Below are 27,763 nucleotides of genomic sequence, written 5' to 3'. Positions count from 1 at the left end.
AAATCTTGTCATGGAGTAATACATATTTTACCTATCTAGTTGGATTCTAAAAGTTTTGTCAGTATGCACGTGATGGAAGCTTCTGTTGCGGAATCAACCACGCCACTGGAAGAGCCTGGTCCCCCGCCTCCTGCCACTGGACTATGGCCCCATGTTTAACACTGTTCTTTTTCCCTGCAGAAAGGCTGGTTCGTGCCTTTCTGCGGACTGTTAAAGCCATGCTACCACAGATAGCTATGCCATGGAGCCCAGCCGTATACTGAAAGACTGTATGAAAGACTTTGGCTCCATGGCGATTGAACTGTATGTATGTGATCTGAGCGCCATCCGGTAATAATGTGCGCTCAGATCTAAGCTATCTCTGGATAGGTAGAATGTGTATGTTCTATGTGATAAATGTAACGGTATGTATTTTTATGTCTTTTATTGTCCTTTGTCTGCCATGTGGTTAATGGAGTTTTGCCTCTGTCCTTGGAGATAATTGGATTACTTCCCAATTATCTCCAGGACAGAGAGGAGGGATTGTGGGATTGTAAGCTTGTGATTGGTCAATGTCCAATATGTTTCCCAGTTTCCCATCTCGTCCCCTAGGGGAGTGTCCACCAGGTGGGAGATCTGCATAAAAGCCGGTCAGGTAGCCCCAGTAAATCAGTTCTGCTTGACCCTCAAATGAAGTGTCGTCTCGTTCTTGGGGGGGAATTGGATTGTATGCTGTTACAGTGCGACTGCCAGGAGTGTAAACTGTTCGTATGGTTTTTCCTGTTCGGCTGTTTACAGCATTCGTGTGTTTCCTGTTCGGGAGTTTGGAGCATTCCCCTGGTTCCAGTTCGGGAGATTGGTGATTGCAGTAGCTGTCTGTGCATCTGAAAAGTGGAATATCGCCTAAACGGTTTTTAACCTCTTGTGTGCAAAACGGTTCGTTACAGCTTCCATGCCACAGACTTTTGGAGAGGCTTAAAAGGCCAGCCTCCTGCCCATAGACTGTAGTGGCTAGTGTCACTGTGGGCAGGGTTTAGGGGCCCAGTATGCTTACTGTGCTTCCCAGCTGGACTTGAGGACCTCTGGGATTGATGTGCTGAGGTCTGAGAAATATTTATGTGGGTATAGCTTGTTTCCTCAACCTCCAAATAGAGCGCCATTTGGAGAGGAGGTGTAGTAGACTTCTGTTTGGTTGTCCATACCCCCCCTTGTTCGTTTCCCGAATGCACAATGTGTTGTCCCTCTTTATAACTCCCCGAAAACCGGCACCCCTGGCTGTTAACAACAGTCAAGTAATTAACTAGAGTGCTTTCCCTGGGTGGCCGCCATTCGTATAACCGAACACATGTGCTCCAGTGAATGGCGGCAATTTTTTCTCCCGAACACAGGCAGTGGTACCTGGTCGTCAAATGCCTGGAACTGTTTTCGACTACGCTATACCACGAACCAGGGCAAAGATTGTACCGTTGCCCGATCCACTTCCCGACCAGCTAGGCGAACGATGTTCGGTAGATCGGAAATATAGACTGGGGGAGCATTCGCTCCGTGAAAGCCGGGGAAAGCATTTGTCTGTGTTCGCACAGGAACCCCCGAATGTAGACCGGCCGTTGCACCATTTCTCTGGAACTGTTTGGGCAATCACCTCGTGGCCGCCAGTCAGAACTTTACCAAAATGGCAAATCTGTTCTACTGAATGGATCGGAGTGCTATTTGGACAACTTGGGTCCTGAGATCCAGGCTATTCAGGGATATAAGACTTGTGGGGTTCCTGTGAAATATTACTGTTTTGGGGTGTTTCCTGTAACTGAGAGATAATTGAGTTAACTTTATTAGACACAGAGAAACCTGGGACGGGTTTGTGTTATTTTGAACGGAGACCCCATTCTAGGGGTCTGTGCATAAAAGGCTGAGTTTGTGCTGAATAAAGCCAGTTGTACTCACTGTGTGTCATCCAGTTACTGGGGAGGGATAGAGCTATACACTTTACAGCGTGTTGTTCCAGAGTTCCTTTCCTAATGGATCCAGTGGACAAGAGTCCTAGTCAGGGGTAGAGCTCAGGTCAGGAAGGCATCAACAGATAAATGGGACTTGAGAGCACACCCTTCACCAGAGGTCCAGGAACCTCTTTTGTGAGGCCGGGGACTAAGACGCCACATACCTGGAACTCCTCGCCGGGTTTAGGAAAAGCAGCGACCCTGTAAAACACGCTAACTCTGGTGCAGAATCTCTGCTCAGGGAGCTTTTTGAGTGGGGTACAGTCCAGGGCAAGGGGGTTCTGGACGACATTTTTCTGCTGTAACTCTCGGATCACCAATTGTGTTAGCTAGGGAAAAGGTGATTAAGTCCCCAGACCGAGTGGTTTTAATTTCCTACTGTGTGGTTTTGAAGATCCTCACAGATAAATTGAGACTTCGCTCATCAAAGAGCGTGTTGGTATCTGATATTCTGATACAATAGGACACAATTATTTTTTCCTAGCACCCTTTCCATTAGACACCTCTGTGAAATTCAATGCTTTCATGCTTAAATCTTTGCATGAATAGGAGTGTTGAGGCTAGGCAAACTTTTCTATGCCGATATTGAGATGTCGGCCCATGTGAGATGAAGTGGATGTTCCTGGTATCTGGATGCTCCTCTCTTTGCTGCTTGTTACTGGGGGAAGTTGAGCCCATGTGGCTTTGCTGTCGTGCTGAAGACAGGCTGACATTGATGCAAATGAATCCCCCCTGCACCCACCAATATAGGCTGCGTCTCTCTTGCTGTAGTGAGGTTACATGTGTTACCTTTTCCACCAAAGCCGCACATCTGCTTGAAATGTGTACTGTATTTATATCTGGGTTAAGTCACTCTTTCTGTTTTTTTAACCCACAGTGCTCCTGGGCGGTTGCATTCATGTCTGATCTATTTGCGCTGCTGAATTCTTACTACTGTTTCAAGAAGCATCCTGAGGCTTCCAGGTGAGCGACTATAGTGTCATAGTGTTTGACAGCCAGGTGAAGCCTCCATATGACACACATGGAGAACGTAGTGGGGGGGGGGGGGCAGGATAAATGATCCTTTCCCTGACATTACTAAATCCATTACTCACCATGGGGGGGTGGGGGGGCAGAATAAATGATCCATTCCCTGACATTACTAAATCCATTACTCACCATGGGGGCAGGATAAATGATCCATTCCCTGACATTACTAAATCCATTACACACCATGGGGGGGGGGGGGGGGCAGGATAAATTATCCATTCCCTGACATTACTAAATCCATTACTCACCATGGGGGGGGCTGGATAAATGATCCATTCCCTGACATTACTAAATCCATTACACACCATGGCGGCGGGGGGGCAGGATAAATGATCCATTCCCTGACATTACTAAATCCATTAATCACAATGGGGGGGGCAGGATAAATGATCCATTCCCTGCCATTACTAAATCCATTACTCACCATGAGGGGGGAAGGATAAATGATCCATTCCCTGACATTACTTGTTACGACACTCACCGCCAGGTAGATGAAGCCGCCGTTTAGTAAATAATCCCCTTCTCCAGAAATGCAGATTTCATCCAGTCGATCGTCAAACTCCCGAACGGAGCATACGAACGCGGCAACTCCTGATCCGCAAATCAGTCGAACTCCTTCCACAACTAGAAATAACGAAAGCGCTGTCGCAAATTCCCCCACAAACGAGACCAAGTTCCGTCTTGAGGGTCAAACAGGAATGTGTTTAATGGGGGCTACCTGCCCGGTATTTATGCAGGTCTCCACAACTTGGACACTCCCTAGGGGACCTTGTGGAAGACTGTAAAACATATTGGACAGTAGCCAATCGCAGTGGCTTCAACATAAGCCCTTCCCATCTTACCAATAAAGCCTTCTTCTCTATCCCGGAGATAATTGGGAAGAAACCTAATTATCTCCCAGGATAGAGACAATCGCCATTTTAAAATACAATAAGAAAAATACAGTAAAATACATAAATGAAGAAATACCGAATAAATATGGTTCGTGTAACGTATCCCCAGATAGCCTGGATCTGAGTGCATATTTCTACCTAATAGCGCTCAGATCCGATGTACCTAGTTCAATCGCCATGGAGTCTAAGTCTTTCAGGATAAATTATCCATTCCCTGACATTACTAGTGGGTAAATCCATTACTCACCTTGGGGGAAAGGATAAATGATCCATTCTCTGACATTACTAAATCCATTACTCACCATGGGGGGTGGGGGGCAGGATAAATGATCCATTCCATGACATTACTAGTGGGTAAATCCATTACTCACCATGGGGGGCAGGATAAATTATCCATTCCCTGACATTACGAAATATACTAGAATATTGCTTGGTTGCTACTTCTAAGTGCTGCTTCAAAGTGTGTGCTTGAAGATATTCTTGAGAGTTTTACAGATTCTTCAACCATCTAAGATTTTGCCAATAATTATTTTTCTTTTTTACTGTTACAGGTAAGATTGATCTGTAGGAAAAGGTTATTGATTAGCTAGGTGTTTGCTAATGATTGTTGGTTAATTGGCTATTGTTTGCAAATAAGCATAGGCCTACCCAGGTGTTAGACATTCATAGTGGGTGGTGCTTTTAGGGTATAAGGGTTGTGATCACTAGCTTAGCTGCTGCTTCAAAGTTTGTGCTTGAAGATATTCTGGAGGTAATCGGAGGTATACAGGAGGACAAAAAATAAAAGTTAATATTTGTTTGATTTAAATTACTCCCCTCAATAAAATGGCAGACTTAGTTCAGTGTAATTGTTGTTATGCATTTGTTTCACGTTCCACTTTTTGGAGATTTGGATGCTGTCTAATCTGTAGACAGTTCTCTATATTGTGTCAGGAGATTGTATTTTTGAAGTCTGAAATTTGTAAATTATCTGGTAAACAAACTCAGGCTGGAACTGTTGCAAAGCCACTGCCGCAGAGACGTACTAGAAATGGCAGATGGGATCTGTAGGATCTGGTGCTCAGGCACCAAGTGTAGTGGTGTTACGGAGACCGACTCAGGCACCAAGTGTAGTGGTGTTACGGAGACCGGCTCTGGCACCAAGTGTAGTGGTGTTACAGAGACCGGCTCTGGCACCAAGTGTAGTGGTGTTACGGAGACCGGCTCTGGCACCAAGTGTAGTGGTGTTACGGAGACCGGCTCTGGCACCAAGTGTAGTGGTGTTACGGAGACCGGCTCTGGCACCAAGTGTAGTGGTGTTACGGAGACTGGCTCTGGCACCAAGTGTAGTGGTGTTACGGAGACCGGCTCTGGCACCAAGTGTAGTGGTGTTACGGAGACCGGCTCTGGCGCCAAGTGTAGTGGTGTTACGGAGACCGGCTCTGGCGCCAAGTGTAGTGGTGTTACGGAGACCGGCTCTGGCGCCAAGTGTAGTGGTGTTACGGAGACCGGCTCTGGCGCCAAGTGTAGTGGTGTTACGGAGACCGGCTCTGGCGCCAAGTGTAGTGGTGTTACGGAGACCGGCTCTGGCGCCAAGTGTAGTGGTGTTACGGAGACCGGCTCTGGCGCCAAGTTTAGTGGTGTTACGGAGACCAGGATAGAGACCATGGTGAGGCCTAATAGAAAGCCGTTGTTGTTGGGGGATTCTATCATAAGAGGTGTGGTGCTGGACAATGGGGGTCTTGTGAGATGTCTTTGTAAAATTGTTAAGCGAGCAAAGCCGGAAGGGGAGTTGGTAGCTCTGTTTGGAATGGAAATAAACTGTACAAAAAATATGGTTTGAATCTTTCTCAAAAGGGAGCAAATGTTCTCAGTGAGCAGTTGAGGGGTTTTGCTAGGATGTATTTAAACTAGGAGAGGGGCGGGCAAAAGGTTGATAAAACTTAATCCAATTGCCCCCCCCAAAAAATAAGGACCCAAGGTGCCTGTAGCAAGTGTGTTAAAAAATGATAAGCTTAGAGTCCTGTCTATAAATGCTTGCAGTTTAGGGAATAAGATCGATGAACTTGTGGCAATAATGGCAACTAATAATGTAGATTTAGTCGCTGTTACTGAGACATGGTATAATGAGAAAAATGACTGGGACATAGCAATACCAGGGTACTTTTTATATAGAAAAGACAGAGAAAGCAAGAAAGGGGGAGGGTGGTTCTGTATGTGAAGGATAGCATAACATCTAGCCTAATCAGTTAGTGAGGCGAACAGAGTCTGTTTGGGTTACATTAGAATTTGGTAATCATACAGTAACTCGTGTAGGTGTCATTTTTTGGGCCCCCAGGACAAATAGAAGTTAGATAATCTACTAATTGAGGAGATCACCAAAATGACAATGAAGGGGGAAGTTCTAATCATAAGTTATCAACATCAGGAAGACTTTAATGTTCCTGATGTGAACTGGAAACCCAAAATAGCTGCTTGTGCCAGGAGCACACATATTCTAAACTCCCTACTGGGATTGTCTCTAAAACAAGTTGTTGAGGAGCCAACTCGTAAAGAGTCCATGCTAGATTTAGTGTTAACAAATGGAGATTTGGTATCCGATATTACTGTAGGTGAAAGTTTAGGATCCAGTGATCATCAGTCAGTGTGGTTTAATATAAGAACAGTGACTGAGTCACACCACACAAAAACAAGACTTTTCTAAAATGACAATATGTGTAATGTGAGTGTGCACGTCTTATAATGTGGTGATGTGTCCAGAGCTATTACGGTGAGTGTGCACGTCTTATAATATGGTGATGTGTCCAGAGCTATAATAGTGAGTGTGCACGTCTGATAATACTCTAGAAAGAGTTCAGAGAAGGGCTACTAAACTGGTTCATGGATTGCAGGATAAAACCTACCAGGAAAGGTTAAAGGATCTTAACATGTATAGCTTGGAGGAAAGACGAGACAGGGGGATATGATAGAAACATTTAAATACATAAAGGGAATCAACACAGTAAAGGAGGAGACTATATTTAAAAGAAGAAAAACTACCACAACAAGAGGACATAGTCTTAATTAGAGGGGCAAAGGTTTAAAAATAATATCAGGAAGTACTACTTTACTGAGAGGGTAGTGGATGCATGGAATAGCCTTCCAGCTGAAGTGGTAGAGGTTAACACAGTAAAGGAGTTTAAGCATGCGTGGGATAGGCATAAGGCTATCCTAACTATACGATAAGGCCAGGGTGTCAGGATCGGGACAGGGATCCAACCCGCAGAATACAAACAGGAGCTAGGTACGTATACCGGACCTTAGAATGGCCGGACTAACGTAAGGAGAAAGCAAAGAATGGTCAGAGACAAGCCGAGGTCGAGGGAACGAGAGAACAGGTAAGCGAGAGACGAGCCGAGGTCTAAGGACACGAGAGATAAGCAGGAACGAAAATACAAGCCGAGTCAGAACCAAAAAGACAAACCGTAATAAGAGCACTGAGTGACCAGACAAGCTAGAACCACGACAGGGCAATGAACCATTACACACATCCCTATTTTATACCTTGGCTCTTTAATTGATGACTCCGCCCCTGCCGAGACCCTGATTCGTTGTTGGGAACTAGATTGACAGGTCGGGACGTGATTGCCGTCATGACGTCGGCTCCTGAGCGCCGCATCATAAAAGGAAGCGGGGCTATCGCGGCCGGCGTGTAAACGGCTATGCGAGCTGTGAGGATTGGGTGAATCAGCCCCCCTGAGAGGACGGCCGTTTGAAAGTCTAACCTCCTCCGAGGTAGAGACTTCAGGTACCCTGACACAGGGACTAATGAAAGCATTTAGAAAATTGGGCAGACTAGATGGGCCGAATGGTTATTATCTGCCGTCACATTCTATGTTTTTATGATGTTTTGATGTGTTCAGAGCCATAATAGTGAGTGTAGAGTGAATGGTGTTTTTGATTCTGGTTTTCAGTAATCTGGAAACTGGTTGGAAAGGGTTTCTTGAACTATTGGATGAGCTGCTCAACTGTCCTCTGGAAGGAAAGCATATCTTACAGCATCAGAGTCTTCAGGTAAGAGTGAGCACTATTCCATCTTACAGTCCTTCCCCCTCATCCAGCTTACCTGCCTGTCTTTGTCTCTCAGTGCTTGGTAGCTCTATGTAAAGGCATAGACTCCAGTGCTCCCTCAGATGGAATCACATTTTACAACAGTCTGCATTCAGAGCACCAAGGAATTCTTGACCTGGTTATTGAAATGTCACTAGGTCCGATCTGTGACCTTCCTGCAAGTTCTAAAGGTCAGTTCAATATTCCACTACCTGCTCCCCTTCCTGTGCCATGAATGAAATGTTTCATTCCTGTGTTCCAACATGTGTGATAATTCCTTTAGTATTCCCCATTCATATTCCTGGCTGCTTCCATTGGAGCCGTGCGAGGTAGTGCTCACAGTATATGGTACTCTTGCACACACAGGATCGGATGGAGATGTCTCATCAGAAGAGGGTGGGCACAGCTTCTTCATTGACGCTCTGGCTGCTGTGTGTGATATTCCATTCTCCGGAAAGTGGAGAGAATTTAAAGGAACGGTATGGTGATGCTTTTTGTATTTTATTGTATTTATTTTTTTATGCGTCTTATTGTGCTTACTTTCTTACTCAATGAAAGCTTTTTTTGCAGGTCTCTTTGTATGTCTCTGAAAGACTTCTCTCTGCCACACACTTTGACACCTTTGTCGCTGGACTGCAGCATTCTCTTAGCAGTCTCAGGGTAAGTCTGCAGTAGTCTCTTAGTAGTCTCAGGATAAATCTGCAGCAGTCTCTTGGCAGTCTCTGGGTAAGTCTGCTGCAGTCTCTTGGCAGTCTCTGGGTAAGTCTGATGCAATCTCTTAGCAGTCTCAGGGTGAGTCTGCAGCAGTTTCTTAGCAGTCTTAGGGTAAGTCTGCGGCAGTTTTAGGGTAAGTCTGCAGCAGTTTCTTGGCAGTCTCTGGGTAAGTCTGCAGCAGTCTCTGGGTAAGTCTGCAGCAGTCTCTTGGCAGTCTCTGGGTAAGTCTACAGCAGTCTCGTTACATTGTGAGTATTGACAGTATAATAATAATTGGGTACCAAGTTAATTCGAAAAAGTACTGGATACAATCTATAGTACATCACTTTATATCATAAAGAGAAAACAATATCTAAAGTCCTGACCCAGTCTCAAATTAATACTGTAATCTGTTTTTCAACCACATGACCTGTAAAGTCCTTCATAAAATTAATCCACTGAAGAATTTCTTCCATAATTGTTGCATAGTGTCCTAGTTTACTATTTTGGAAACTTGAAAAAAAAATATAACATCGAGAGAATATTATATTAAAAAATAAATAAAATAGTGTATGTATGTGTGCAAACCTGGTGGCCAACTACAAGAAACGTCTGACCGCTGTGATTGCCAACAAGGGTTTGGCCACCAAGTACTAAGTCGAAGGGGTCAAATACTTATTTCACTCATTGACCTGCAAATCGATTTATAATGATCTATCCAGAGAGAGTTCATACCAAGAAGAAAGTCAAGGCTTACTTGTAAATAATAGTTGCAGGTCGCTGTGATAATGTTGTGTCCGTGGATGCGATCAGAGTAAAGGGATGGTGATTCCGAGTTTTTTTTGTTTCCCAAAATAGGAAACAAGGACACTATGCAACAATTATGGAAGGAATTCTTCAGTGGATTAACTTTATGAAGGAGGTGTGAATCATCAACTGTTAGGAAAACTGCTTTGCAGCCTTACGGAGGATGTAGATCTTGGCTCCAGCAGGTGTACTAGAAATGATTAAAACCTGGGTTCAGCCCCAGATGTAATTGGAAAAGATATCGCTTCAGCCATTGCCCAATGTTTGGCGAGAGATATTGCTTACAGTCCAAGTCTTGGTTTAGCAGCTGAAATCTTGGGTTACCTGAGAGCCTCAGCCTTCAAAATTGTAGGAAAGGACTGCTTTGCAGTCCGTAAGTTGTAGAAGGTTTCCATTGGATAGCCCTAGGCTTGTGCAGACTGTGGGCTTCAAAGTTGGAGCTATAAGGTTATGTTGCCCTTTCCTCCCTCCCAAAGGACCATCTCCGGTTCTGCTAGCATTTCCCAGTACGAAACCATTCCATTTTAGGTCTCTTGATCGGCTTTCAGCAAGTAAAGAGGTGGACAAATCTCCAACGTTGCACTTTTTAGTTCCTACAGGAATCTACATTTGACTTCTCACCCTATACAGTTGAGTACTATGGAGTGTCATTCAGGGACTTTAGTACTAGGGTCTAATGTAACATGGAGACCATTTGTCTGACTCCATCAGCTCATGGGGAAGAGACAGCCAGAAGAACGATACATGCCCATGTTTGTTGTGTTTCACCATAGACATTTTAAACCATTGTATGTAGGATGAAGGGAATATCCTCTCAGCTCTTAGTTCTTTTTACATGCCATTGGAATGGTGTATGATATCACAATGTATGCCGAAAGATGGTGCAGAAGTGGCTTGATTGATGCTAGCATATCTCAGTGCTCAGGTGCTGATTTGTGAGGAGCAGTAGTCCAGGCCATCTGTACTCCCTACGCTTTAGTTGTCATTTTTAGTCTGACCAAGAAAATAAAGTGGAAACCCTTTGTTGAGCGATTTAGGGAGCCAATATACGGTGGCTGGAGGTAGCAGCGAAGTTAGATGCTTATGATTACATAGTTACATAGGCTGAATAGACATGTGTCCACCAAGTTAATCCTTCCTCACACTTCCAATTTTGCAACAAACTAGGAAAAAAAATCCCTCTTGATCCCAGAATGGTAATCAAAATAATCCTTGGATGATTGATCCAGGTTATTCGTATTTTCCAGCAGAGTTCTGTTTCCATGCTTCTCACGATGTAGGCCAAACCTCATCCCCATGTATTTATTTTGTATCACAGGTTGTTTCTTCTATTGTAGATTTTATATTCGTGCTGTCACACTAACCTTGAGATGTGCCGCTGGCTTGCAGGGAATGCTTGTTTCCTTCAATCTGTCATCTCTGTTCTAGATGGAGAGGTAGGTGTCATGCTAGAGGAATCTGTACACAATGTGCAGTGAGCAGCCATTGTAAAAGGTATTTCTCTTGCAGTTCTCTAATTGGAATCTCCATCAGATTCACACTGCTGAGCTGTCTCTGAGTCTGCTGTCTGTGATTGTTCTACGCCTGCAGTCATGGCCGGACATGTAAGTACCAAAGCAAAGTACTTTCTTACTTTTTATGTCTGTTATTTTCTTTCCATAAACCTCTTGCATCTCTCTGCAGGATGTCTCAGATTGCGCTCATACTCCCTCGTCTTGTGACTTGTGATGTGCCTCCCCTTGTGGTAAGTTTGGAACTTGTTGAATCCCTTTATTCTTACCTTTCAGAAATTCTTCACTTTGATCTATTTCTGCCTCCTTTCTAAAAATGGCCACATTTTTCCAAATATGACCCATAGCAGCAGCTCTGTAAAGTATAGAAGTGAAATGGATTGCTCTGTGCTTCTCCCCCTTCCTTTTGTGAATGTATGGTCTGCCTGTATCTTTCCCCCTCCCTTTTCCTGTCACAGCAGGATGTTGCCTATATGCGTTGTCCTTCCTCCCTCCCCCTTCAGCTTCTTGGGTTTGTGTAACATTCTTCCTCATCTTGCGGTCAGCGGACATGCGTCTGCGTGACTAACACTTGCAGCATATTAATGGACGCCGGCCGCTGCGGATCCACGGCTAATTATACCCCCACGTCCGCTCACGTGAATGACTATGTTGGCGTGCACGTGACGTCACGCATGCACCGCGCGCTCACATTATGTGGTTAAAGAGCGATCCCGGCCAATCGGAAAGATAAAGCAGGTATAAAAAAATTACCTTTCCTCATTGTCCTGTCGTGGTTTCCCTAGTGGTTGTCCAAGAGCGCGTTCCTGATTCAAGTTTCTTCTGGTTTTGACTTTGACTTTGACTTTGATTTTGACTTCCCAGTATTCTGGTATCCTGGACCTCTGGCTTTCCTTTATCGTTGTGTGCCTATCTGTGTCCCCTGACCTCGGCTAGCACTCTGACTATTTTTTGGTACGTTAGTCTGGCCATTCTAAGGCCTGGTAATACGTTACCTATTAGCCATCTGTGTAACACAATTCTACGTGCTGGATCATATAGTAATCCTGACAGTTTGAAACCCCTATTTTTTTTTTTGTTGGAGATCCCATGTAGGGGTCTGTGTCTGTAAAACCATGTGTAACAAAATTAACGAATCCGTCATCCGAATCCGTCAGTGTTGTACCTCCAGAACTAGGTGTTTTCTAGTTACTGGGTGGGGGAAATGGGTCTCGGTGTATGCTAAGTGGGTCTGGAACTACTGATGGAAGGGAATTAGCGGAGGTAACCGGTTGGGTTACCCGTGGTCCGCTAAAGGCTCATTCCCTGGTGGAGGTTTCTCTGGAGAGGGTGTGTCAGGGTGGAGGTAACTTTTGTGTTTTAATGTATATGAACAGAGTAGTAGGAAGTAGTCTGAGTAGAAATCCGAACAGGGCGCAAAAAGAAAGAAAGAGGAAGAAGAAACTGTGGGTTAACACTGCATCACAAGTGCACTGGATATGGGGAATGGGGAGGTGAAGAAAGGAGGAAGTAGAGATGAGAGAGGAAGAGAAAAAAATATATATATTTACAGCAGGGTGGGGTTCTCTGGCTCTATAGAGAGCTAGAGGGTTGAGTGTTTGTTTCCGATCTGGTGAATTGTTAGTGTGGCGAAACCGACCTCGCCACGTGTCCTTGGAGGGGGCTGCTTGCCTGCCTCTTGCCTTTGGACTATGGACCAGACTTTATGGGAATGTGATACCCCAGATAGCTATACCATGGAGCCTATTCATATAATGAAAGACTATGGGAAAGACTTTAGCTCCATGGCAATTGTACTGTGTGAGTAGGATCTGCGCGCTATTCGGTAGTTTTGTGCGTGCAGATCCCAGCTATCTGGGGATAGGTGAAATGTCTGTGTGTTATGTGTAAATGTGACTTTATGTATTTTAAAGTGTTTTATGTTGTTTTGCAACCATGTGGTTAATGGAGTTCCCCTGAATGGATTGATTGTGGATATGTATTTTTATGTGAATGTGATGTATGGTTTTAAAGTTATGAAAGTTGTGTAAAAGTATATTTTACACTGTATGCATAATGGGATTATGTGTCACACTAAGGGGAGGGGATGTGTGGGAGGTAACATCTATGTGATTGGTTATTTTATGCCTCCCCCTGGGTGTGGCCTGTATGTGTGAGTTGGAAATAAAAGCCAGGCTGGATGAGCCAGTCCAGAGTTCCTGTTTAACCCTCAAAATGAAGTGTCGTCTCGTTCTTGGGGGGAATTGGATTGTAAGCTGACTGCCAGGAGTGTAAGCGGATTGTATGCTTTTCTTGTTCAGCTGTTCCAGTTCGGAGTGTTATCTTGTATCCAGTTCGGGAGTTTGGTGTTCTGCAGTAGCTGTGCCTGTCTCTCAAAAAGGGTATTATCGCCTAAACGGATTTTTCCCCTTTTATGCTGAAACGGTCCGTTACAGTTAGGATTTCAGTATTGTGTGTATTTCCGTTGGTATGTTGCTGCTACTATAATTGAGCAGTCATTTCAAAGGCCGCTGTCCATCCAAGGATCCCATATTTAGTGAAATGTCCTTTGGGTGTGGTGTAACTGTGCGGATATTCTGTCCATTTCTAGCGCGTCACTAATTTCACCTTTCACTGTGTTCAGGTGCGGTACCTTGGGGACCTCCCAAAGCTTGCCAAGTGCCTTTCACGCCACTAATGTAATCCTGGTCACAAGCTTATTTTCAGCTTTGGTGAGGGAGTCCACATGGGCCCAACTCGAAGGGTCGTGTAAAAACTTGCTCGATTATCGATTTTTATCGGAGTCCCAAAGGCTATTGCCACCAGCAGTGAACGAAAGTTCCCACTTACCCAAAATAGATTTCCCCCACTTTGTACAAGCATCTGGGTGTCAGCTACCACATGATGAGCATTTTATAGGACTGCTCCTTGTATGTTACACAAATTGGTAAGGAGCCAATTGCCTTCCAAATGTGAGTCCCCAGGAGATCCTAGGTCGCGTTCCCATGTTCTAATATAGGGCAGTGAGATATGTGATGTATGCGTTGACCAAACACCGCTGCCTGTCTTCATGCGAACAAGATGGCCGCCACCTCATGGTTGTTACGAATTGCGGCCACCCAGACAAACAATTAGAACACTGAGGTGAGAACCGTTCCAAGGTGTTAATTAAAAGTTAACAAGCTCCCGGGTGGTCCCTGGTTCGTGTGGTTGTTCGGTTCCCAAAGGGTATAGGAACATTTCCTATACCCTGCAGGGCCAATAGTCCGTGGGCAGGAGGCTGGCAAGCAGGCTTCTTAAGGAGCTCATGGCAAACTCGCGTGCGAAGGGGAGTCTGTCACAGTGGTAAACAGTGATCTTTAGCCTGCAGCTCCTTCGGATGCAGGCTGACTTTTACTTTTCCTGCCAGGTGAGCACTGGGTCGCAGCATTACCATGGTAATGCGCTGCAACGCTCCTGCCTGCCTGCTTCTGGGAGGAACCATCTGCTGACTGCCTCCCAGGTTCTTCTTCTCCCACCCTCTCTCTCCTAACGAAGTGCCTATAGGCCAGTGAGGGAGATCTTTGATCTCTCCACCTGCCCAAGAGGACAGTTAGCAAGACTGTTCTGCATGGGCCGTCAGGGGAGATGAAAGGATCTCACCTGTCTGCCTCAGCCCATGGGCATTGCGCTGGGGTACCAATGTTTGTGGGTCCCCTGGGCAACTGCCCAGTGTGCCAATGTGGAAAGACGACCCTGTTACAGCCCACATACACACAATTACAATGTTACAAAGCAGTTGCAGCATCCATAAATAACACAAGCACAATTCAGCAACATACACAGCTTAATTAAAAAAAAAAAAATAGGAGTCCAAAATAGGAATCATACCACGAGACTTCAAAATCTTGTTTTAGCACAGCAATACTAAAAGTTTGCCTACCCCTGTCATAGGAGAAAACAACGCATTTTAACAAAATGCAAAATAGAGTGGTTAGTTTTTCGTTATGCTTGTATATCATGATCTTATTACATTCTCGTCTGCATCTCATAGCTGTGTGTTATTATTGCATTTTTCTTCTGACACTGTGAATTTTTTATACACCTGGTTAGCCATGATCTAACAGCCTGTATGTCACTGTTACAATGAGTAAAAGAGAGGGCTTTGTTAAGACCATACAGCATGTTCACACTGCACACTATGTGACCATACAACACGTACGCACTGCACACTATGTGACCATACAGCATGTGACGAAGTGCCCTTCGCCACTTGTGCCTGGAGAGGACTACTTGCCATGTGATTATGGTCCCTGGGAGATTTGGCCCTTTAAATACAGTATTTGGGCATATTGTATTTTATTATGCTGTTTCTGGCTCTTTAATTACTTTGGAGCAGTGCTGCATCTTTAAATTGGCACTTCGGATACAGCCGAAGCAGTCGAAGTGGCCGCCATTCGACAAACGAACACGTGGCGGCGGCCATTTTAATTCAGCCGAACGCGGTCAGCTGTGTGTGCAGCCAAATCTATGGAACTGTTTTGGGCATGAAAATGTGCTTGCAGTCGGTCATAAAGGACTTCCGACTAACTAACTTTTTAACCCCTGGAAGGAATCACCTGAATTTTGGATATGTGTGTGATTAAAGTGTGCTGAATAATATGTACCGTATTTATCGGCGTATAACACGCACCGGCGTATAACACGCACCTCATTTTTAGAAAGAAATTCCAGGAAATTCCCCCCCCCCATAGTATTCCCCCCTCATCCCATAGTGTTCCCCCCCATCCCATAGTGTTCCCCCCCATCCCATAGTGTTCCCCCCCATCCCATAGTGTTCCCCCCCATCCCATAGTGTTCCCCCCCATCCCATAGTGTTCCCCCCCCTCCCATAGTATTCTCCCCCCCTCCCCTCCCATAGTATTCTCCCCCTCCCCTCCCATAGTATTCTCCCCCCCTCCCCTCCCATAGTATTCTCCCCCCCTCCCCTCCCATAGTATTCTCCCCCTCCCCTCCCATAGTATTCTCCCCCCCTCCCCTCCCATAGTATTCTCCCCCTCCCCTCCCATAGTATTCTCCCCCTCCCCTCCCATAGTATTCTCCCCCTCCCCTCCCATAGTATTCTCCTCCCCTCCCATAGTATTTTCCCCCCCATCCCCTCCCCTCCCATAGTATTCTCCCCCCCATCCCCTCCCCTCCCATAGTATTCTCCCCCCTCCCCTCCCATAGTATTCCCCCCCTCCCCTCCCATAGTATTCCCCCCCCTCCCCTCCCATAGTATTCTCCCCCTCCCCTCCCATAGTGTACTCCCCTCCCCTCCCATAGTGTACTTCCCCCCCCTCCCCTCCCCTCCCATAGTGTACTTCCCCTCCCATAATTACTTACCTGTCCTGAAGCGTGGGCCGGCTTCACAGCTTGCACCGCGGTACAGGAACTTTAATTTCATGTTCCGGTTTCCGGCGGGACTGAAAGGAAGTGTGCACACTATTGTGCACACTTCCTTTCAGTCCCGCCGGAAACCGGAACATGAAATTAAAGTTCCTGTTCCGCGGTGCAAGCTGTGAAGCCGGCCCACGCTTCAGGACAGGTAAGTAATTATGGGATATCGGCGTATAACACGCACCCACGATTTTTCCCCTATTTTCAGGGGAAAAAAGTGCGTGTTATACGCCGATAAATACGGTAGTTTTTATGAATATTGAATGTATAGTTTTAAAGTTATAGTACATGTGTAAAAACTGTATTTCTCTGCCTGTGATAATTACATTAACCCATTGTGTTCAGTAATTATATCACAGGCAGAGGGGAGGATTTTGTGTGTAATTGCTGGGAGTGTCTGAGTGTATTGTACGTATTGATTGGTTGTTCTGCAAAACACTGTGGGTGGGACTAAAATGTGTATATAAGGCACAGCTCAGTCTGTTCTTGCTTGACCCTCAAAACGGAGCCTTGTCTCGTTCTTGGGGGGATTTATTGTATGCTGTTCCAGTTCGACTGCTAGGAGTGTAAACCTATTCGTATGGTTTTTCCTATTCGGCTGTTTACGCTATTCGTATGGTTTCTTGTTCGGCGGATTGGTGTCTTTGGTAGCTGCCTGTATATCTGGAAGAGGAATATCTACTAATCGGCTTTTAACCCCTTTTATGCCTGGGGGTGCCGTTACACAGCATGTTCACACTGCACACTATGTGACCGTACAGCACGTATGCACTGCACACTATGTGACCATACAGCACGTACACACTGCACACTATGTGACCGTACAGCACGTATGCCCTGCACACTGACCGTACAGCACGTACGCACTGCACACTTTGTGACCGTACAGCATGTACACACTGCACACCGTGACCGTACAGCACGTACGCACTGCACACTGTGACCTTACAGCACGTACGCACTGCACACTGTGATTGTACAGCACGTACGCACTGCACACTATGTGACCGTACAGCACAGTACACACTGCACACTATGTGACCGTACAGCACAGTACGTACTGCACACTATGTGACCGTACAGCACAGTACACACTGCACACTATGTGACCGTACAGCAGAGTACACACTGCACACTATGTGACTGTACAGCACATACACACTGCGTAACTCTGTAGCAACGTATTCACTGCATCTTATTTTCTGATTTCCAGGCATGCTCAGTTGTCCTTATGTCTGCTTGCCATAATTGTGGGGTACCCGTCATGCTGTCACCTGAGAAAGTGATGTGTGTAGCGAGATGCATTCTGACGGATACGCTCCAGGTAAGAACCATTTGCCATCGTCCATCACTGATCTCTATTTAGGTTTTACATTCTCACTTTGCTGAGTGCCAGCTGTTACCTTGGTGGTGAGCTCTCTGGTATAAAGCAGAGTAACACAAATCACTTTTCTAATATTTTAAGGTTCCACGTGCATGTGACACTCATTCTGATCCCTCATTTTGAAGAAAACTAAAGGAGCTATTCATAAAGTTTGAAGATCTCTATTTACAGCATGGCATCTCCAAGCAGACAGGGTTTCACAACGTAAATGTGACAAATGTGTTTGTAGTGGAACGGGCCTTGGGACGTTACCCTAATGTCTGCTCTGGGCTGTCCATGACGTTTTTTCCCCCTCCCCGGGGGAGTCCCTGTGTGCAGTCCCTGTGTGATCTACCTATTATTGAATTACCATGTTTTTCCCCTGTTCCGCCTGGCCGTTCGGTAAATACCATTCTCCTGATTTGCTACCACTGTTCTAGTCGACAACCGAATAAAATACCGAAGGCAGGCCCCCCAGATGTGGAGTTGTCGCTTTTTAACACCAATAACCCCGTTCACACCTCCACAAACCACAACTACCTGAACGTTCGAAGCGGTCGGCTGGGTCCATCTTGGAATACGAATAGAGACAGCGGTGTTTGGTCGTCGAGTGTATGGAACTAAAATCGTCCACTCAACGGATCGAACATCGCTGGGAGTTCCACCTTCTGTTACATTCGTGGAGATTCAGGCGAACAGAGTGGCGTTCGGGGGGAGCAAACTCCCAAACCAGATTGTAACGGACCGTTTCAGCATATGAGGGGTTAAAATCCGTTTAGGCGATAATCCCCTTTTCTCAGAAAGGCACAGCTACTGCAGAACATCAGAACTCACGAACTGGATATAGGTGAATAAGGTAGCACTCCAGCTGGAACCTCACAAATAGCTGCTAGCAGATGAATAGGAAAAGCAGACATCAGCTTACACTCCTAGCAGTCAAATCTCCAACAGCATACAGTGAATCCCCCCAAGAACAAGACAAGGCTCCGTGTTGAAGGTCAAGCAGTGGTCTGAGGTGCTGGGCACCCAACCTGGTTTTTATTACATGAGTACACATACAGGCCACACCCAGGGGGAGGCATAAAATAACCAATAACATAGATGTTACCTCCCACACATCCCCTCCCCTTAGTGTGACACTTAATCCCATTATGTGTACAGTTCAAAATATACTTTTACACAACTTTCATAACTTTAAAACCATACATCACATTCACATAAAAATACATATCCACAATCAATCCATTCAGGGGAACAACATATTAAAAAATGGCATGAATCAGACCAGGGGTTCAAAAGTTAGTAAAAGTATCTTTTATTCCCCCTGGCTCAAACAGTAAAAGTAAAACATCCCCACAATGCATTCTGGCTTCCTCCCTTCTGCCCTGGAGATAATTGGAGAAGAAATCTAATTATCCAGGACTAGAGGCAGACTCCATTAACCACATGGTTGCAAAACAACATAAAACTCTTTAAAATACATAAAGTCACTTTTTATACATTAAACACAGACATTTAACATATCCCCAGATAGCTCAGGTCTGCGTGCACATTATTAGGTGAATGGCACGCAGACCACACAAATACAGTTTAATTGCCATGGAGCCAAAGTCTTTCCCATAGTCTTTCATTATATGAATAGGCTCCATGGCATAGCTATCTGGGGGGTATCACTGCTCACACAGGGCAAGTACCGAATGGCCCCACTGTATTTAAAGGGCCAGAATGAGTGACATGCACTCTGTTAGGGCCGAATACTGTTTGTAAAGGGCCCAATCTCCCAGGGCCATAGTCCAAAGGCAGCAGGCGGGCAACCAGGCTTCTCCAGTTCTCAGTGGCGAGGTTGGTTTCGTCACATCTCTCCCCCTTTCCAAAAAGACTAACAGGGTACCTGACCTCCTGCCGGTCAGTGCCCTTGTTAGTCCAGCAACCCACCCACAAAGCAGAAACATCAGTACAGCCCACCCACAATAAATGGTTACTACACCTGGGTAGAGGAGAAAGTTGTCCATGTCCAGGTGCCTCACCCCGGCTGTGCAGGGGACTGGTAGGCTGCCTTTGTGGGTTGCTGAGTGGGCAGAGACCAGCGGTACTCTGTCCTGATGCCAGCACTACCACCGGAGTAGTCTGGTTGGAGCCTGGTTGCTGGAGACGGATTGTCTCCCCCTTCGTTGCATAGCTCTGCTGCTGAATGGGGAGACCGGTTGTCTCCCCCTTGGATACATAGTTCTGTCGTGGGAGGTAGGACCGACCATCCCTACCCCCTGTGTGGTAAGTGCAGAGACCACGGTCCCATCTGCACCGGTGGGGGGCTTACAGTCTCCCCCTGGTACATTAAACTGCCGCTGGGGAGAGGGGGTAACAAGCTCCTCTCCCATGCATACTTCCATCATCTGCGGAGGGAGACCGACCGTCTCTTCTCCTAATACAGTGTCCTGCTGTTGGGGAAAGGAGACTGGGCTCCCAATTCCCAAAAAGTCACGCTGCTGCTGGGGGGTAGGACCAACTACCTCTGCCCCCTGTAACTCAGCCTGCCGATGGGGAGGGAGGACGCTGCTCTCCTCTCCCTCTACTTCACACTGCCGCTGGGGAATAGAGACTGGGCTCCCAATTCCCAAAAAATCATGCTGCTGCTGGGGGGTAGGACCAACTACCTCTGCCCCCTGTAACTCAGCCTGCCGCTGGGGAGGGAGGACGCTGCTCTCCTCTCCCTGCATTTCACACTGCCTTCCCGGCATATCACTCTGCTGCTGGGGGGTAGGACCAACTACCTCTGCCCCCGGTAACTCAGCCTGCCGCTGGGGAGGGAGGACGCTGCTCTCCTCTCCCTGCACTTCACACTGCCTTCCCGGCATATCACTCTGCTGCTGGGGGGTGGGACCAACTACCTCTGCCCCCTGTAACTCAGCCTGCCGCTGGGGAATGGAGACTGGGCTCCCAATTCCCTGCAGGGCCGGTGGAGAGACCTCGGTCCCATCTCTACAGGCCACCTGGGGTTCTTCCCAGTAAATCTCTACAATATCTTCCCAGCGGAAGGGGTCTGGATCTGGGTCTGTCACCTTACTGTCCTGCTGAGCCTTCCCAATGAAGCGGAAGAGATCTTGGTAGTTTTGCTCCAGTTCCCACTCCAGGGCTGCTAGGTGAGCCAGGTCTTGCTCTACCTCATGGGGGTCATCCCACTCATGCCTAGCCTCCCTCTCATAGAAAATGTCCTGCAGTCTGGTTTGCGCAGGGCTCCCGAAGCCAGGCTCTGCAAAGGACTCCCATAACAAGCCAGGACCATCAAACTCCTCTCCCTCTGGCTTGTCATGTTCGGCTGTCCAGGGTATATACTGTGCCATATACCACCAGAGCGCCTGGTAGGCATCCTCCAGCCATAGCTCCTGCCATACCCGGTGCTCTAGTTCCTTCACCCATTCCTCCAGGGGCTGCTCTCCCAGGAAGGGCATCCGCAGGGCCACTTGCTTCTGCAACCGCTGCTCATCACTGGGGAGACTCTCACCCCGCTGGTATTGTACATTATCCAGGGCCTGGTACCAGATGCCTTTCCTTATTGCATCCCGGTCATCCATGTCACCCTTATTGTACTCCACTGCTGGTTCCATCCTGGTGCTGTCAGGGTCGCTGTACTCAGACATGCGTTGCCCTCAAATTGTAAATCCAAAGAAATGGTGTTCTGTAGCTGTCCTTCTGGCTGTAGGAACGATCCCACCGCTGCCACCAATTGTAACGGACCGTTTCAGCATATGAGGGGTTAAAATCCGTTTAGGCGATAATCCCCTTTTCTCAGAAAGGCACAGCTACTGCAGAACATCAGAACTCACGAACTGGATATAGGTGAATAAGGTAGCACTCCAGCTGGAACCTCACAAATAGCTGCTAGCAGATGAATAGGAAAAGCAGACATCAGCTTACACTCCTAGCAGTCAAATCTCCAACAGCATACAGTGAATCCCCCCAAGAACGAGACAAGGCTCCGTGTTGAAGGTCAAGCAGTGGTCTGAGGTGCTGGGCACCCAGCCTGGTTTTTATTACATGAGTACACATACAGGCCACACCCAGGGGGAGGCATAAAATAACCAATAACATAGATGTTACCTCCCACACATCCCCTCCCCTTAGTGTGACACTTAATCCCATTATGTGTACAGTTCAAAATATACTTTTACACAACTTTCATAACTTTAAAACCATACATCACATTCACATAAAAATACATATCCACAATCAATCCATTCAGGGGAACAACATATTAAAAAATGGCATGAATCAGACCAGGGGTTCAAAAGTTAGTAAAAGTATCTTTTATTCCCCCTGGCTCAAACAGTAAAAGTAAAACATCCCCACAATGCATTCTGGCTTCCTCCCTTCTGCCCTGGAGATAATTGGAGAAGAAATCTAATTATCCAGGACTAGAGGCAGACTCCATTAACCACATGGTTGCAAAACAACATAAAACTCTTTAAAATACATAAAGTCACTTTTTATACATTAAACACAGACATTTAACATATCCCCAGATAGCTCAGGTCTGCGTGCACATTATTAGGTGAATGGCACGCAGACCACACAAATACAGTTTAATTGCCATGGAGCCAAAGTCTTTCCCATAGTCTTTCATTATATGAATAGGCTCCATGGCATAGCTATCTGGGGGGTATCGCTGCTCACACAGGGCAAGTACCGAATGGCCCCACTGTATTTAAAGGGCCAGAATGAGTGACATGCACTCTGTTAGGGCCGAATACTGTTTGTAAAGGGCCCAATCTCCCAGGGCCATAGTCCAAAGGCAGCAGGCGGGCAACCAGGCTTCTCCAGTTCTCAGTGGCGAGGTTGGTTTCGTCACACAGATAATTATAACGAACATATACACGAACAGTTTGGTATTAGTTTTTCATGCATTTTATACTCCCGAAAGGTGTAAACTATACCTTGGTGGCGTTTCGGCTGCATTTGTGGAATCTGAGTGCTTTTTCGGCTATATTGAGTGCTTAGACCCAGGCTATCCGGGGATATAGGACTTGAGGGAGTACCTTGTGGGGAAATGTATGTTTTGGGGTGACAAAGATTGTACATGTTCTGGACCTGAGAGTTAATGTAATTATAGTGTACTTTACCTCAGTCTTCTCTCAGGTCCAGTGGGGAATGCCCCTGGAATGTGTATTTGGAAATCCCTTTTATAACTCCTTTTAATAGAGCCACAAAGGCTGTGTGTGGCTCTATTAAAAGGAGTTATACCCCCAGAGCTGAGTGTCGTCCAGTTGCTGTGGAGGTGGTGGGAGATTCTTGGATTACTTTGCTGTACTTGGCTGTTCCCTTGGAGTATTCTACTTGTTCCTGAGCACATTTAGGAGTAACCAGCGGAGGAGAGTCCCTGCTAGGACTAGCACTCTGCTACTGTGTTTAATACAGTGTGACAGTGTGAATATCCAGTTTATTTCTAATTCCTTCTCTATTAAAGGTGACACACAATCACCTACTTGGAAACCTAATTCTGTCATGGGATGTTTGTGTGATCTAAAATGTTCATATAATATTTGTTTTATTAAATGATCTTTGTTTCATGCCTTCTTTCATTTTTTTATCTATAAGAAATTCTACATAGCAGACCCAAGTCTGTCTTCACGTTACAGCTTCGTTTGTCTTTACTCAGTTTTGTTTTTTTCTTTTCAGCTGATTTCTCCTCCTCCACTCGGCTCTGGAGTTCATGACTGGATTTTTCAACTTTTACTCCAACAACTTAACCAAGTAAATAAGCCCGGTGCACTAAATGTGCATCTCTCAATCTGTGGGATCCTGTGTATTGAATGTCCGTCTGTCACTGTGTGGGATCCTGTGTATTGAATGTCCGTCTGTCACTGTGTGGGATCCTGTGTATTGAATGTCCGTCTGTCACTGTGTGGGATCCTGTGTATTGAATGTCCGTCTGTCACTGTGTGGGATCCTGTGTATTGAATGTATGTCTGTTACTCTGTGGGATCCTGTGTATTGAATGTATGTCTGTTACTCTGTGGGATCCTGTGTATTGAATGTCCGTCTGTTACTCTGTGGGATCCTGTGTATTGAATGTCCGTCTGTCACTGTGTGGGATCCTGTGTATTGAATGTATGTCTGTTACTCTGTGGGATCCTGTGTATTGAATGTATGTCTGTTACTCTGTGGGATCCTGTGTATTGAATGTCCGTCTGTTACTCTGTGGGATCCTGTGTATTGAATGTCCGTCTGTTACTCTGTGGGATCCTGTGTATTGAATGTATGTCTGTTACTCTGTGGGATCCTGTGTATTGAATGTCCGTCTGTTACTCTGTGGGATCCTGTGTATTGAATGTCCGTCTGTTACTCTGTGGGATCCTGTGTATTGAATGTCCGTCTATTACTCTGTGGGATCCTGTGTATTGAATGTATGTCTGTTACTCTGTGGGATCCTGTGTATTGAATGTCCGTCTGTTACTCTGTGGGATCCTGTGTATTGAATGTCAGTCTGTTACTCTGTGGGATCCTGTGTATTGAATGTATGTCTGTTACTCTGTGGGATCCTGTGTATTGAATGTCCGTCTGTTACTCTGTGGGATCCTGTGTATTGAATGTACGTCTGTCACTGTGTGGGATCCTGTGTATTGAATGTCCGTCTGTCACTGTGTGGGATCCTGTGTATTGAATGTATGTCTGTTACTCTGTGGGATCCTGTGTATTGAATGTATGTCTGTTACTCTGTGGGATCCTGTGTATTGAATGTCCGTCTGTTACTCTGTGGGATCCTGTGTATTGAATGTCCGTCTGTTACTCTGTGGGATCCTGTGTATTGAATGTCCGTCTATTACTCTGTGGGATCCTGTGTATTGAATGTATGTCTGTTACTCTGTGGGATCCTGTGTATTGAATGTCAGTCTGTTACTCTGTGGGATCCTGTGTATTGACTGCACGTCTGTTACTCTGTGGGATCCTGTATTCTGAATGTCCTTCTGTCACTCTGTGGGATCCTGTATACTAAATGTACGTCTGTCACTGTGTGGGATCCTGTATGTGGCGAAAGGAACCTTGCCACTGGGCTTTGGAGAGGCCTGCTTGCCAGCCTCTTGTCCTGTGACTATGGCCCCTGAGGTGTATTGCATTTTAAAAACTCTATTTGTGCATATTGGGACTTGGCACAATGCCCCTTTAAACTTTCAAAGTGGAACTTCGAACTGCCGGACCACACACAAGTGGAGTTTGCAGCCAATTTACCTCCCAGTCTGGGAGCTAAACCGCAGCCTAATTGACGAACGGCTGGGTGGTCGCTGTTCGTATAGTTGAACACGTGGCAGCAGCCATCTTGTTTAGTCGAACGTGTTCAGCAGTGTTTTGTCGTCGAGTTCATGGAACTCAAATTGGGCACACGATGGCACGAACGCCGCTGAACTTTACCTTCTCCAGAACTTCGACGCTACGGGAGTCGAACGGCATTCGCCAATTCGAACACCACTTTAACATTGACAATTTGCACAAACGGCCCCCGTTCGTGCATTCGAACTGAACTTAGAGTTGGAAATAGATCGGCCGCACAGCCTAATTCTCTGGAACTGTTTTGGCCATGAAAATGTGCAGTTGGTCAAAAGAGACTTCCAGGAATATCCTGAACCCCTGCTCTGATCTGGGTGATTTTTGGATATGTTGTTCATCCAGATCAGGGCTATCCAGGGATGTATAATGTGTGGATATGTAGTGTTTTGGGGTGTTTTCTGTGTTTTGTGAAATTTAGTTTTTTCTGCTTGGGGATAGTTTAGTTAATTTTAGTATCTTACTCAATTATCTCCCAAGCAGAGGGGAGGGTTTGTGTACATTATCTGGGAGTGTCTAACTGTACACTACTGTTTTGATTGGATTTTGTGACTTTGTGTCCTGTGCCTGTATAAAAGACAACCCTCAGATCTGCTGAGTTCCTGTTTTACCCTCAACATAGAGCCTTGTCTCGTGTGGGGGGAAAAGGCTGCATCTACAATGGGGGATTGCTATACTCTGTATACTCCTCAGGGAGCTTGTTCTTGCTACTCTCTCTTGGAGGAGAGGTTCACCCACTGGAACCTGGAGCCTTGTCGTAGGCCCAGGGTGGGTAGAGGACGGCGAGACCCCAAACAAACTGCGGCGGTTTGTGGGATCTGCAGTGCTTATGGTGTCTTGTGCGGTGCTGATGGTCCTTGGTAAGCACTAGGAGCATTGATTGACGGAGGGTCCATTACCCTGCATACTGAATATACGTCTGTTACTCTGTGGGATTCTTGTATACCTAATGTACGTCTGTTACTCTGTGTGATCCTGTATATTGAATGGACGTCTGTTCCTCTGTTGGATCCTGTATACTGAATGGACGTCTGTTACTCTGTGAGATTCCTGTATACCTAATGTATGTCTGTTACTCTGTGGGATCCTGTATATTGAATGTCCGTCTGTTACTCTGTGGGATTCCTGTATACCTAATGTACGTCTGTTACTCTGTGGGATCCTGTATATTGAATGGACGTCTGTTACTCTGTGAGATTCCTGTATACCTAATGTACGTCTGTTACTCTGTGGGATCCTGTATACTGAATGTACATCTGTCACTCTGTGGGATCCTGTATACTGAATGTTTGTCTGTCTCACTCTGTGGGATCCTGTATACCTAATGTACGTCTGTTACTCTGTGGGATACTGTATACTGAATGTACGTCCGTCACTCTGTGGGATCCTGTGTACTGAATGATTGAGATTGACGTGTCATTCTTTGTCACTGGATTGACATGTCATGCTTTGTCACTGGATTGACGTGTCATGCTTTGTCACTTGATTTACGAGTCGTTTTGTCTCTGTATCACTATTTTAATGTGTCTCTTTGTGTCCGTGTCACTATTTTAATGTGTCTCTTTGTGTCCGTGTCACTATTTTAATGTGTCTCTTTGGGTCTGTGTCTTTACGTTAATGTTTTCCTCTATGTCTGTGTCACTAGATTAACACATCACTTTTTCTCTGTCTCTTTGTGTCCGTGTGTTTAGATTAACATGTCCCTTTGTCTCTGTGTTACTATATTATTGTTTCTTTGTGCCCATGTCTGTATCCTGGGATTAATTTGTATTTTTGTGTCTGTGTCACTATATCAATATGTCACATTGTCCATGTGTCCGTATCTTTAGATTAACGTGCCACTAGATGTCTGTGTCTCTAGATTAACATGTCACATTTGTGTGTCACTAGATTAATGTGTCACGTTTGTTTCACTATATGAGTATGCCAATTTCTATCTGTATACCCTGATACACTGTCTATTGATTTCTTAGGATGAAAAATTCTTTTTGGAAGTTTCAGCAGATGTTATATTTTTGTGGCAGTGTGTGTTCGCATTGTTGCATGTTTCAAATCCAAGAGCACTTCTTGAAGGAGACACCCCACGGGGGAGCGACTGCATGCACCCAGTGCTCCCAGATTGGAGTCTGCTGTCTGTACGCGGTGAGTAGGTTGTGGAGCTGTAGATGGAAGTGATTTGTATACTAAAGGGGAAGGTGGAATGGCCCTTGCAATTAAACAGCCTGATTTTTTAAAAACAATTTGTTTCTATCTCAGGAGTGATCAGCTTCCTTGAGCTTGCTCTGGTGATCTCTGTTCGGGACCCTGAACGATTCCTTTCCCTTCTGGGGAACACTGATGGCACAGTTATAGCAACAATGAACAGATTAATGAATCCCAGCTGCCTGAGTCTCATTGCTGAGGCGTAAGTTACTTAACAATCACTTAGGAGTACATTACAATCCAATATCCAGAACACACACATGGTATCTGACCTTTGTCTGGAGTTGTGAGACAGTTTTAAAGTAATCACACTTTAAAACTCAAGGACCATTCTAGTTCTGGTAATACTTCTGAGATCTGTAAACCTCACCACATTGAAACCAGGAACGTCTTTTGAAATACTTGGTTAATCTTGCAATGGCGAGCCTGCAAGACTGATATCACAAGTTTAATGACACAAAAATGGCTCCTTCGCTGGCTTTTCTATTACATCATAGGTTGAAGGTTACT

At 45.8% G+C, this 27,763-nt stretch overlaps 1 protein-coding gene across 5 annotated transcripts in view; it reads left to right on the top strand.

Annotated features, from left to right (window-relative positions):
- The window catches only part of STK36 (serine/threonine kinase 36), a 139,880-nt gene that overhangs the window by 87,053 nt on the left and 25,064 nt on the right, over window positions 1-27,763 (top strand). For all 5 annotated transcript variants that reach the window (XM_063430943.1, XM_063430944.1, XM_063430946.1 and 2 more), the window contains exons 13-24: window positions 2,851-2,936; window positions 7,828-7,927; window positions 8,001-8,154; window positions 8,330-8,442; window positions 8,534-8,623; window positions 10,801-10,899; window positions 10,973-11,067; window positions 11,147-11,207; window positions 17,585-17,695; window positions 23,408-23,482; window positions 27,025-27,193; window positions 27,308-27,455. In XM_063430943.1, the coding sequence (XP_063287013.1) occupies window positions 2,851-2,936; window positions 7,828-7,927; window positions 8,001-8,154; window positions 8,330-8,442; window positions 8,534-8,623; window positions 10,801-10,899; window positions 10,973-11,067; window positions 11,147-11,207; window positions 17,585-17,695; window positions 23,408-23,482; window positions 27,025-27,193; window positions 27,308-27,455 (1,301 nt within the window). The remainder of the gene's footprint in view (window positions 1-2,850; window positions 2,937-7,827; window positions 7,928-8,000; window positions 8,155-8,329; window positions 8,443-8,533; window positions 8,624-10,800; window positions 10,900-10,972; window positions 11,068-11,146; window positions 11,208-17,584; window positions 17,696-23,407; window positions 23,483-27,024; window positions 27,194-27,307; window positions 27,456-27,763) is intronic.

The sequence above is a fragment of the Pelobates fuscus genome, chromosome 8 (genome assembly GCF_036172605.1).
Source record: "Pelobates fuscus isolate aPelFus1 chromosome 8, aPelFus1.pri, whole genome shotgun sequence".
NCBI lineage: Eukaryota > Metazoa > Chordata > Amphibia > Anura > Pelobatidae > Pelobates > Pelobates fuscus.
The sequence above is the reverse complement of the archived record's forward strand: the minus strand, read 5'-3'. Positions and strand labels throughout refer to the sequence as shown.